A 14,010-nucleotide genomic window follows, 5' to 3' on the forward strand; every position below is an offset into this window, starting at 1 on the left:
CAACAAATACGCTATCTTGTTGATATAGACAAAGATGGCTGTCTATGAAGTCTGCGACGAACGAGGAAGGTCGTAAAATTTTATGGGATTTTTATAACCGGTTGCTGTTGAGACTCGCCAGCGAGTACGCGCCTTGTGATGGCTGAAAAACAACAGCTGTTATTTTATGAACAAGCCATTGTTCTTTTTATTTTCTAGTAGGCGCTGATGCCAAATTGTAAACTAGAAACGAAGCGATTTAAATTTTAAAACCTCATACTTGATTTTGAATAGTTTCCGCGGTGCATTTGAAAAATTCATGAATGAAACTCATAATTATTCAGTTTAAACTTGCTTATGCTGTGATAACCCAAATTGAGGAGAATTCCCCATTCAGAACTAAACGTCGCCTCAGAATAAGTCAATCTTAGTTGAGAGTATCCTTATTTTTTTAATCACTCAATTGCAACTTTTTAGTAGTTCAACGTTTCAGCCTAGTTGGCCTAGAAATTTCAACTTCTGTCTTCGAAGACACTAAGAATAAATTCAGGGTATCAAAAAAAAACAGGTGACAGAATATTCATCGTTCGGATATATTGAGGTAGAAAATCGGTTTTACAAAATATCCCTACTTGGTTTTCATCCATAATACTGATGTTTTTCTTTGTTCTCATGAACATATCCTTCGTTATCATAATGAAGTTTCTTATCTTCAATAGTATTTTTAACGGTTTCACTAGTTTCGTTTGAATGTTCTTCTTTTGTCCTTCCAAACTTAGGATCTGGAATATTTTTCGTTTCAGTATTTTTACATGCTTGTTCCGCGTTTTTGTCATCATTTTTCCCGATCTCTCCATTTTGAATCCCTTGTGGCACGACTGTACTTGAAGTTTTTCTTTCGATATCATCTGTCGATCTTTTCACATCAACTTTGTGCATCAGATATATCCAGCTGAAAATATAAGTAAGGAAAGTTAATTCAAATAGATCTAACTAATGCGTTTTGCATTTTGTTGAAATTGTACTCTTAATGTAAGTCGATAACCGTTAAAAGCTTGACTTTCGCACCAAACTTCATCAATTCATCTTGAGTAGTATGAGAAAAAGTGAGGAATTTGAATAGGCCTTCCGCCTCCAGTTAAAAATTTCAGTGCCTGCCTCAATACAGGATTGATAAACTGAAAATATTCTAAGAAATCATCCAGAGGTACTCACAGAAATATGAAGAAGGCAACTACATGAAACATTCCACTGACAAAAAAGAACGCCCCTGGCATGAAGGCGATGGTGCTGTTGTAAACGAAACTGTATAAAGGCCCGCAAATCAAGGGCGTCAAGGCTTCGCACATACCAAACAGCGAATTAGTTTGTCCAAGTTCTTGAACAGAAACCAGCTTCGACATGATCGACCTCAGAGCTATGTGAGAACTCCCGTTGAAAACTTCTGTGAAAGCAGCTGTAACATAATTGGAGTAGAGGAAATTCGAATGAAGACAATTCAGTTCAAGAACTAATAAATTAGCTCATCCCTAACTCACATAGATAAAAATATAGGGGGTCAGGTGCCAGTCCATAGGCCACAGATCCCACGATTTTGCTGGCCATGGCTATCATCCCCAGAGTTGCATCGTCTACCTTCATCCATTTCACGAATATCGTCAAGCATGCTGCAGCACCTGAAATCAGGATATCAACCCTGCCTCACAGGAATCCAGAAGAAGAATCTCACCTGCCATTTGCGTTATACAATGGAATGTATTGAACGCGCTGAAGCTTAACTCATCCCATGCGAATTTTCTCCTCGTGAACATATACATCACACTCATTTCACCTGAAATTGCATCAAGAAATATGACACATTATGTGTTAACTAAACAGCATTAACAGGTTTTAGTTTTCTACTTCGATTGGAAGAAAAGTGCAGCTGTAGCCCTTACTATAGAAGCATTCCTCTTGCTTTTCCTTACCTCTAGAAGGCCCGACGATGACCAGAACCAAGACCATAATACCACAAATCTTCTTCTTCCTATTGTTCGGCCCCTCCTTGAAGCAAATGGAGAAAGTATTCTTTATATGCTGCAGATCGAAGAGGTCGACCAAAAACGGTTTCTTCTTGCCCCCCTTCTCGTCTTTCGCGTCACCAGGTATATCATCCTTGATTATGATGAACCCGTATGTGATCGATATGGCGAAGAACACGATGGATATAATGTAGACTCCGTAGAAACCCAGTACTCTGAATGTCACCCCGCTGAGGGCAATACCAAACGTAGCTGCTACATGGGTCATCATTGCTGCAGTTCCAACCCTCATGGTCTTCGTTTCCAAGCTGCTCTTTCCTCCAACGTAACTGTATATTCCCACGAAGAAGCAGAACCATCCACCTGTCACAGAAGGTGGTACAGCTTCGAAGAAAATGGCGTATTCGACTGATAACTGTAGGAAGAAATAGGTGCAGAGGATGAAGCCTAAGGTACTGACTACTTCTCCGAATATAGGCATGAGAATGAACGGCTTTCTTTTCCCATGTCTATCACTCCATGAACCCAGGAAAATCATGAGGAAAAACGGTACAATTCCCTGTATGGCCGTTCTGATTGCCAGCATGGTAGAAACCAGCTTCTGGACTTGTATCTCCTGCTCAGCGCTGTAACCTGAGGTGTTCCGAACGACCATGGCATCGCAGATCTCTTGGTCGAATCCAATGTTTACCCGGCAGGCTTTTTCTAGATTCAGATTTTCTGTGGCTAAGCTTCCCATAACGGAGGGTCCGATGTAGAGGAGAAGCATGGGTTCCACCGATATGTTGGACAGTGCTGATTGGAGCTTCGAGATCACTGAAGATTTCTTTTTGGTCGCTTTCGCTTTAGCCATGATCAAAGCCGAATTGTTAGCTTGAGGTGTCTTCGTTTCGAACATTGTGTGGATGGATATTGAGTTCAGTTGCTACGAAAACTCTGATGTTGATTTGTGAACTGATGATTTGGCAGTAATAGCATCTTTCATACCTGGAATACAGTAACAATTCGAAGCTTTAGTTTTGAAGTTATCAAATCTAAAACGTGTTATCCGAAAAAAAATAGAGAAGTAAATTAGTAAGGGTAGTTAAGGTTTGCAGCTCCCTAATAGTCTGACTCTAGTGGTGCAATTTTTGGGTTCTTTTTGGACAGAAGAGGCTGTAATTTACCTCTGTTAGCAATAAACAGTAGGTCTTCGTGCCAAAAGGATACCCGAAAAGGCAAAAGGTTTATAATAACCAAAAAGTATTCATAACACTTACCAATGATTTTTTTGTAAAGATTTTCACTCAATTTTTTCTCTGCCGATATCAACCTCCAATCCACTGAACCCTCCAAAGACAGATCAACAATGAAACAAGTGTGAAATCCCATGACTATGTCCTCTGTGAACGATATTTAACAATGTCACATCACAATCATTATTCCATCAAGTCGCCTATAATTTTCGCGAATTCTTCCAACATTATCTATGTTTTTCCGATGCGCAGTTTTTTTCTACCGAATACTGCATGCCCGTGAAGCAGGAAATGGTTACCAGCAATTATTTCTCAATTTATGTACGTATAATGTAATGACGGCCTGCAGAAGTCCTTTGTTTGGAAGTGCTCGAGGAGGGTTTGAGATAATGGCGATATCAATTTCGCATGACCATCGTTTTTATTCTACGTAAGATTTGTAGTGAAAAACGAGAGGTGTGACCTCCTTGGCCTCGTATGGAAATTCATAACTTGTGTGTTTTCCAATAGGACTAGTTTTATTAGCGAAATTCATTGTATATTGCTGGAGTTGCTGACCTGCTCTTCCCACAGATAAACTACATCTCTAAACTGAATCTAGAACCCATACCCAAAACCTGAACCCAAACTGAAAACCTGAACCCAAACCCAAAACCTGAACCCAAACCCGAAGCCTGAACCCAAACCCAAAACCTAAACCCAAACCCAAAACCTGAACCCAAACCCAAAACCTGAACCCAAACCAAAAACCTGAACCCAAAACCAAAACCTGAACACAAACCCTAAATCTAAACCCTAAACCTTGACCCAAGACCGAAACCAAAACCCAGTGGTGAATTCATGTGTATAGGACAGACCGAGAAAAAATGGAACAACTAGTTTTCGTTCCACTCTTGAACTCTTATCAAATTCTGAGTATGTCGTGTGTAAAATATCTTATACTTCAACCAAATGGTTATTGACTAATTCACTATTGAACATAATAATCATGTTATGATAAAATGAGGAAGCGAATGAGATAGTCTGAATTACAGCAGGATAAATACATCTCCATATCGTGAGTCCTCGCAATCCATAAACGTCTATCCGAAACGATCAATAAAAATAATGATAAGGCTACGCCACTGGATTTCGAGTTACGTACAATCTCTTGTATAAATTAAACAGCCAAAGCCGTTAGCTAAACGGAGTGTACATTCACACATGCTTAGTACATGAATGTTGACACTGTATCTTACACATGCTGGTGTGTGTAAGTAGTGAGGTAAGGTTAGGACTCCGGCACTGTGTATACCTACATACACATTGAACCGGTGCTATTATAGTAGCTACTCGTCGATCCGCCGACAAGGACGCTATTATGCCCACATCGTCGGCGAAAGGGATTTTTTCTCTCGCTCGCATAACAGGTCTTCGTTCTGTTAAAGCGGGACACCCAGTCAGGGACTTGCCCGAAAGGTTTAGTAAGAGTCAAGGTCCCTAAAGCTCCAACCTAAACCCTACAGCTGCAATAATAAACCTACATCAGACTATTTGACAAGAGACTTCATCATCACACACTACAGAATAAGTGAAAGGTTGTCGAATTTCGAAAAGCTATATTCGAAATGTGAAAGTGGCATCTTCAGAGCGGATTGGTGGTACCTAAAACCTGAAACCTGTAACCTAAAACCTAAACCTGTAATGAAAATCTTAAAGTCTAAACCTGAAACCTAAAGCTAATACACTGATTTTTAACCCAACAGCCCAACACAAAACCCTAAACACGAAACCTAAACCCCAACTTTTCAACTCAAACCTAAAAACCTAAACCTAAACAGTATAAACTCTTAAGATGAAAACTAGTGACAACCAAAGCTGAAACGGTGTATGAACACATCCTGAGTTCAACTTACCTAACTTAACCTGACCTTACTCAAACCAGAAACCTTAAATTGAAACTACAAACCTAAACAGGTTATAAACGTGAGACCTAGGAATTGTGATCAGTTTTTAATAGTTCTCGCCAAAACCTAAACCTTAAATATAAAACTAAAACCTAACCAAACCAAATCAAACCTCACAAAATCTAACCTAACCTGACTAAACCCAAACCTGTAGCCTGAAACCTAACTCAACTGAATTCAACCTAACCTGACGGTGTATCATGTAACCTAACACTAAAACCTAAAACCAGAACATTAAACTTCTAATCTAAAACCCATAAAAACTTGAACCTTAACCTTAACCGTGGAACCTAAAATTTGAACTCATTCTTGTGAAAATAATGTCAAAATAAAATTGATTTTCATCAGGTATCCGCCATATCATTTCAATATTTGAAAATGGATTTCTTTCTACCATAACTGTGTCATCGTCAATTGAAAACTGAGATCTTTCCTGCTCTAATTATAAGTAACTTAGTTTAGGTTTCGAGTTTGGGTTTTAGGTTTCAGATTTTAGATTTAGGTTTCAAGTTTGAGGTTTTAGGGCTTTTTTATTGGTATTAGAATCTCGTATCAGGTTTTAGGCTTGATTTTCATTCATTCTTAACTTAAAATTGTATATTTGAGTTTCAATGCTTTAGTTCAAGTAGTTAAGTTGTGGTTTAGGTTTCTGATGCAGATAAAATGGATCGAACTGTGCAAAGTATCGAGTATTTGGAATAAATCCATTGTCCATCTTAAGAGTGTTGCTCTATAGGAGGAGTAGGAGGGGTTGAGGTATGATTCCCCTATATCTATCATCAAAATCAGTAAATTTCGTCTAGTTGGAATTTTTTTTCGATGATCCTACACGATGGAAAGACCTGTAGTGTGAGGATGACCTTAGTTTAAGTGTTCCTCTTTATCCAATAAGTAAGGAGGCGTTTTCGGCTTCCCCTATTCGTTCCTCCGGATTACAGGCAACCATCAACTCCACGTGGAGCGTCGACCACCTCTTTCACTCCGGCGCTCGACGAAGCCATAAGGCCGTCCTTCTCTCCGGAAATCTAACCGGAATGAAGAGCGAAAAGCGGCCGAAACGAGTCAGAAGAAGACGGGAACACAATCTTAAGAAACTGGAATTTGCAGTACGATTCTCATCTTTTCGAGACAGTCCAAGCGTATACTTACGGGGGGGCGCTGGGGGGTGTAGTAGGGGAATTTATATGTTTCCTAGGGGTACAGTCCGTTTCACAAACCGAGATGTCTCGCTCTGCCGGAGCTCACCGATTAAATACGCTTGGGATAATGACAAGTTTTTAATTAATTACTTGCCGAGGAGCAAGTATTCGTTTTAATTCAATAAGACTTCATCCGCAGGTGGAGCACTTTGTAGCGGACTGATATTTTAATTGTTCAGACTCGGTCGTTTGCTGTTTTCAGCGATATGATGGAACTGACGGATGATAGGGGGATCGATTGCTTGTTTCCGGTTGTTCCGTGGAATTTTTCAATGGAAGATGAACAGATTGCCAAGTGTAATCATTACTCTGTGAAATTGGGGCCAGTTTTTAGATATTTCTGCCAAAACTAAAGCATAAAAGCTGACCTAAACGAATCTAACTCAATTTCATCCTTACCAAACAAGAATCCTAAAACTAAAACCAAAAACCTAAACACTAAAAATTCAATCTGAAACCAATTGTTGAAACTAACACCTATGAACCAAAACGTGAAGCGCAACAGTAAAATTGTGTTCACTTTTGAGGAATTTCCACCAAACACTGATCCCGAAACATAAAACTCAAACATCGAACCTAACCAACCCTTACCTAGTCTAACCCAACGTTGTCTTAACCATTAAACCAAACCTAGAACCTCAACAGAAAACTTCTAATCTAAAACCCATGATTAAAGCTTGGACCTGAATCATATGACACAAAATTTGAAACCAAACCTAACCAAATTTATGGTAGGTTCATGCAGAGCTTTTGAAAACTAACACCTCAGAAAGTAACCAATTTAAAGTGCAAACACGTTACCGCCTTCTGCCAATTAGATTGGTTCCTTCCTCAGGTCTGAGGGTAGGTTTATGCAGCAAACCCTCACTTCAACTAAGCTAGCTTGACCTGACCTTGCACAAACCTAAAACCTAAATACTAAAACCTACTTTTGCGAATTGTGTTCAGTTTTTAATGAATTCCGGCAAGAACTAAACCTCAACCATCAAATTTAAAACTACCCAAACCGAACCAAACCTAACAGAATCTAACCTAACCTAACCTGACTAAAACCACATCTGTAACCTTACCTAACTCAACCGAATCCAACCTAACCAAACCTAACCTGATCGTGTATCATGTAACCTAAGACTAAAACCTAAACGTTAAACTTCTTATATAAATCCATATAAACTTAAGACCATATAGTGTTTCTTCATGTGTACAACATCAGGAGAAAACCATAAAAAGGATATAATATATACCTTAACCATAAAACCAAAACCTGGCCAAACCAAATCAAACCCAACAGAATCTAACCTAACCTGACTAAAATCAAACCTGTAACCTAACTCAACCGAATCCAACCTAGTCTAACCTAACCTGACGGTGTATCGTGTAACCTTAGACCAAAACCTCGAACCTGCACATTAAATTTCTCATTAAAACCCATAAAATCTCAAGACCACCAAGCGTCTCCTCATGTGTACAAAATGGCGAATGCGACGAAGAATTTTTAACCTTTTATTGAAGCCCATCAATGAAATTGCTTAGATTTTCCTAATGTTGACTGAGTTTTTCCAAGACAATAGATTTTATGCAAGAAAAAGAGATTTGGGAATAAAACGATTTCTAATATTCGAAATTTACAGGCCATGAAACAGTCAACCTTCTTGTGAGCGTCAGAAATTGTCTCCTTCCAAGATTACGCTGAAGTATCCAGGATACTCGGGTTTAACGAACGAAACCAGCCGTAAAAATTGTTTATCAGTTCATTATTCGTCCCTGTTTTTCCTAAAATTATTAGGAAATAAAACGGCTTTTACTGCAAGGAAGAAATATTAAACGTTTTTATAGTCGTATCACGAATGCTAATGTTGTGAAATTATTAATTGAATCGGCCCTCGGTTATGTTCATCTTGATGGGTCCTAAAAGCGATTTTAAACGTTTTACTTTATTAGCCCATCAAGCTGCAGAGTCGTGATTGAGTTGGCGTCTATGAGGAATGGGCATTTAATATTACGATATTGGAAACGTTCACGTATCCAAGGTTTACAAGGTACGTATGAGATTAGGTCACGTCTGAACACTTCTATCAACTTCTGTAAATGAGCAAAAGCCTTCCTTGAATCATCCTGAAGGAAAATTTGAGTCCTTTAGGCTGGACGCGCGATCTTTCATCGCCAAAAGTAAGCTCCTTTAGTAAGGCGTTGATATTACCATTATCTCCGAGTAGAATATTGAAATAGAAATCGGGCTCCCACACGATATTCAATAATCATGCCTATCAACCAGTGTAAACACCCACAAACCCACTTTTCAACAATGAGAATTGATTCTTTCGTTACAGCTCCTTTAGATCGATAAATATTAAATATACAACTGTTCTTATGTAAATTGGATTAAAGTTTCAATTTAGAAGCGCTCTGTTTGGACTGTCGCTTCCTACACATGAATAAATTTTTTATTCGGTGATGCCTCGTTATTATCTACGCTTTTCTTTAAGATGCAACGACTACTGTCATATCTTTCTTCTTTCATTTCATGGATCTCCTTCAAAGCCATTTTTTGAATCGGACTAACTTGTACTAGAAAATACAGTATCAATTTTGTGCGTTAATTTTTAGACACGCTCTATACAGGGTGAATCTTTGACTCGTACAAATATTTCAACAGTAGATTCTTGGGGTAAAAAGAAACACTTTTTTCTCTTACCATTTTTTCCGAATCGGCTCGGTTGAAAAGATACAGGCTGTTGAAAAACCATAAAAAAATTAATTTTTAGTTCTATCTCAGAGACAGTTTTATCGAATGAAATGAATTTCGGAATATAGTTTTTCATTTCGTTGATGAATCTTTTTCGAACACAAGATATCACCCACGTCTTCCAGTTTTCACATTATGACCATTACGTACCATAAAAATACCAAAAATTCAAAGAACCCAACTCCTGCAACTAAATTGTATGCTATCTAAAGAATATTTGAACGTTTTGTAAAAGTACTCTTCATGTTTTCTCGTATAATGCTCCGTTTTCGAGTAATTTGATGTTCAAAAACTGAAAAGTATCTGCGAAATTTGAACAATGGGGAACTTTGGCTGAATGCCACTCTATCTAAAAGATCCACAGGTGTGTAGTGTCACAGATTTAGCTAGTTATTCTGAAGGTAATTTTCTTTTTCCAGTGGTGGCACAGCTCATTATGAAAACTCGAAATGGCTATATCTTTTTGTCAGGGCCGAATCAGAAAAAACTCTTTCCTTTGATATCAAGAATCCACTGTTGAGATGTTTGTACGAGTCAAAGACTCACCCTGTAAAACCACCCCATCTGTCGTTCTGAAGACTATTTTTTGGGAGTTTACTGTCAATGTTTTAAGAAACAACCAGTTGAAAATATTCAAAAAGGTAGTTATATCAGCTTAAGTAATTATAAACACCTAATATGAAGAGGGACGTACCTACTAGTACTAATCAACTTCTACAAACAAATTTCGAAAACCAAGATGAGTGGAAAGTTGTAATCTACGACGAATTTAATACAATAATTACTCCGACACTATTTCAAGCCCAGAACGATAATTAGCGTCGGGTGTATTAAAACGGAGGAAACTTTCCCTAAATTACAGTGTACCCCACACTGATACCTATATTTAATGCGGAGAGTACATAATACATTAAACGAGAATATTTTATATCCTTACCCCGTGTAATTTACTTCGACATGCAAATATAAATGTTACGATATATTTGCGTTTAATATTCGTCGTAGGTTGCGGAGGTATATTTAGAGTCAATTAGGGTTTTCTTCTGATGGCACACATGATACATGTTCGACTGGGTTAGGTTAACGAGATGAAATGACATTTTCCTTTATTTCCCGAAAGCACGGAATGCTTTCATGTTTTGGAGTGCAGCGATGGAATGTCTGATATGACCACGATATTATATTTATGACTTTGACGTGGAGCAAGCCTAAAATGAGTCTTCTCTCTATAAATACATACGAAATGTTGAATTTCCTTTATTTTGTCACTCCCCAACACCGCTCTGTAAATATTGGGTGGGTTATTGTTATGCATAAATGGAAAATCAACTGACAAAAGACCTGTCTTTTTTTCATTTTGTTTTTGTAAAATTCCCGAATCTCCCAAACCAACTCATCATCCGACGACATCAATTGATGATTAAATTTGCGAATGAACTCGATATGATTGATATACCCCAATAAATTACTGAATGAAATGCGTTTACGGGAATAGAAACTGCATAAGTGATGCGGTTTTAATTACCGATTTCCAATAAAACTGGTATTCGTTAGTTGATGGTTGAAAACGGTTTGGATCAACAAGGTCATTATCAATTTGATGTTTTCTGCTCGTATGAAATGGAAGTATACTGCATTCACATTTATTTTAGCAGTCGGTTGGCCATGAAATAATTTTCTCAAGTTTTTGTAACTAGAACGGAGTAAGGTTGGCACTCATGAAATGTCGTTAATGTCATAACGCCGTTGCCACAACTAATATAAATTTTTATTACGAAAATGCCGAAAGTGATTGAAAAAAGAGACACGGTTTGAGGAAGTACTATTTCGAATTCAGGTCCGCTCATTCAAATAGTTATACACTGATATTCTACAATCCACAATAAGTCAGACGGTGGCGAACATATTCAATGTAAGAGAATTTATATAATGTTTCATCTGAATCTAAACGACTTATATTTCAGCTGAATATTTCCACAATAAGAAAGATTGTGAATGAAGAGAATGACAAAGAATTTCCTTCTATTGGGGGACCCAAAAAAGTGGTGGCATTTGACAATTTTATGTTTGATTGAAATAATGCGAAAAGTTTACTACAGGATTTTCGATGAATGTCATCGTAGAATAAGTTCCCTAAAATTGATTTTTCTATTTTTCATTTGACTTGTCCTTTACATTGTGAATGTCTTAAGGTACCAATAAATACCTAATTATTATTATTATATCAATGTATTAAGATGAACAGCCACAAAAACGCGCCAGTTGTCCGGTTAATTGTTTATTCATGTGAAGTTTTTGTTCAAAGGTGAAGTTCATCTTGACTCGAAACTTCCTTTAATTCCTTTTACTTATATTGATGCAAGATGATTTTTGTTGAAGAATTTAACATTATGTAATGTTGTAATTATCTGTTAATTCCTTCGGGAGATACCCATTCCCAACCACTGCATTATATGCATTTCAACTTCGGGTTAATATTTTTGAAATCTACAACTGATTAACGATTCAAACTTTAGCCAAAGATCATTATGATATTATACTGATCTCTTGTATTTTCCATGCAAATAACTGGATTTGTTATGCCTTGAATCAGTTTGTATAAACTTCAATTATGTTCGTTACATATTATCCGAAGAGATTCGACATGGTGATAAAATACGTAATAACAGAAACTTTTACGTAGAAAGGGCAACATAGCGTTGATTTAATACCCAAAAATGTTTTGACAAGTGTCATAACCCCACATTTTCGTACTATACAGAGTGAAATGTGTCAAATTTCCATGGCCAACCGACTGCTAAAATAAAAGTGAATGGACTATAGAAATGAAAATGTAATGAGCTTAAATCCTAGTGGTGTAGCAAGGTTATTCCCGAAATATTTTTATTAAGCCTTCAATATCCGAGAGTGTAGATCTCACAAACAGCAAAGATTTTTCAATTTCTGGAGCCACAATAAATCAACCATTTCATCTTTATTGATAATGGATTAAACGAATAGTGTTTTGACGTTTCTTATTTGACAGTTAATGAGAATCATCGAATCCATAGAATAAATGAGTGAAAAACTTACTTTCAAAACCACCATCAAGGTGGTATAACTTGATCCATCTTCCCTATTCAAAATGTAGGAGATGGGGTTGTTACATTAAGGGTCGAAGAGACATAGACGTGAGTATGGTCTTGGAAAAGGTTCTCCCCCAATCAAAAACCTTTTTTTTGGAACGTATTAATTCCGTTATCTCCCGTGTTTGTTTTTTGAAAGCTCACCAAATGAGAACAATCGCAAAAATTCCATCTGAACGATACATTTCCAGCGCGCACTCACCCAATTCATTATTCACGAGCCCAGATTTCATTTGACAGGAGTTATATTCCCCTTCAAATCCACTCGCACAGATAAAGTCGTAAAAGTTTGCCAGAATTGGCCAACAGCCATCTCGTAATAAATGTGTGGGGTCTTTCTGTCGAAAACGATACGAGCAAAAAAAAACTTCGCAGCTCGGCATAAATCCTATCTGTACCGAATTCAATTTTACTTTCGTTATTGTTCGCGGAAACAGTAAAATAACCATTAATATTTTAACGGCCGGTTTTAATGACCATCAAGTAACACGAATTTATGCTCGTGCAAATGATCCATCAAATTAAAAACAAACAGGTCACGTTTAATTGGAACCAGATGTTTCGGACTGTATCCAAGCTTATTTTTGGCGACACCAATCTGCGATAGAGAGATGCTTGGAGATTCTCCACTTTTATGACAGAACCGAAGAAAGTGTCATCTGCGACATTGTAGGCCCGGTTAGGTCACGCATGGGACAAGTTGTCACAGTTACTCAACAAGAGATCATGATCACAGTTTTGCAGCTCTTTCATTCTACTCGCCCAGCTTCTAACTTTCGGTTTTTCCTCTCCTGAAACCCTTCCTTGTAGGTTCCTTTTCTCCTATTTCACAGAAATATTCTAGGCAAATGAAAGTTTGAGTTTGTGCTCCTTTCTAGATACACTTGTCAGGAAAGGATCATAAACTCTTTTCATTGACTCGTGAATATTTCTGTGGTCTAGGAAAATGTACCTACAAGAAAGAGTTTCAGGAGAAAGAAAACCGAAAGATAACAGTACCTAGTTATGCTAAGAGAGTTCTGGCTCATTCTAAACTTTAAATGTGAACGTCTACGATCCTCATTGTGAGAGACCCACTGACATGGGGGCTTTCATAATGGGGATAGTGGACTTAGACATTTTAGGGTTAGAATGAGCCAGAACTCTTATGAAATAACTGCTGGAGGAATTTTCCAAGACGAAACACTCTAAAGAGTTCCTTGGGAACATTAACACTGTGAGATCCAAGAATCTGGACCTTATCTGAGATATAGACGACAAAAACATCTCTGATGGGACGCAATGGATCTTAAGGTCCCCTTTGAAAACTAAAATCTACTTCGGTATTTCAGAGTTCCATCAACACGGGATAGTCGGGAGAGAGGGACAACAAATATTAGACGAGGCCATTTAATACGAGGATGTATTGATATCTAGTTAGCCTAGAACAGTTCCATGCATAAAAAAATATTGCGTTACCGTAGCAACTAACAATAACTCATTGAAAGTATCAGTGTGAAGTTTGAGGTCAAAAAAGTAAACCACAGTTACGCAATAAATTAAAAGAAAGAAGATGTCCACCGAAATTGTGAAAATCGAAAAATTGAGGTATCGAGCCCTCATCAAGTACCTGTATTTAAAAGAGTTAAGAGGTAACAAGATTTACGACGATATGCTAAATACCTTTGGTGATCAATGTCTTTTGTATGCGACCGTGAAAAATTGGACTGCAAGCTTCAAAAGAGGTAAATTTTCCATTGAAGATGATCGATCGAGAAGG

At 37.6% G+C, this 14,010-nt stretch overlaps 1 protein-coding gene across 1 annotated transcript; it reads right to left on the minus strand.

Moving 5' to 3' along the window:
• Positions 1-548: 548 nt before the first annotated feature.
• LOC123315217 (proton-coupled folate transporter-like) lies at positions 549-3,808 on the minus strand. Its single transcript, XM_044900827.1, has 5 exons — positions 1,947-3,808; positions 1,709-1,810; positions 1,518-1,655; positions 1,195-1,435; positions 549-931 (listed from the first exon to the last, which is right to left on the minus strand). The coding sequence occupies exons 1-5, from the start codon at positions 2,896-2,898 to the stop codon at positions 619-621; spliced, it is 1,746 nt and encodes a 581-aa protein (XP_044756762.1). The 5' UTR covers positions 2,899-3,808; the 3' UTR covers positions 549-618.
• Between the last annotated feature and the right edge of the window lie 10,202 nt (positions 3,809-14,010).

The sequence above is a fragment of the Coccinella septempunctata genome, chromosome 6 (genome assembly GCF_907165205.1).
Source record: "Coccinella septempunctata chromosome 6, icCocSept1.1, whole genome shotgun sequence".
In the NCBI taxonomy this organism is placed as follows: Eukaryota; Metazoa; Arthropoda; class Insecta; order Coleoptera; family Coccinellidae; genus Coccinella; species Coccinella septempunctata.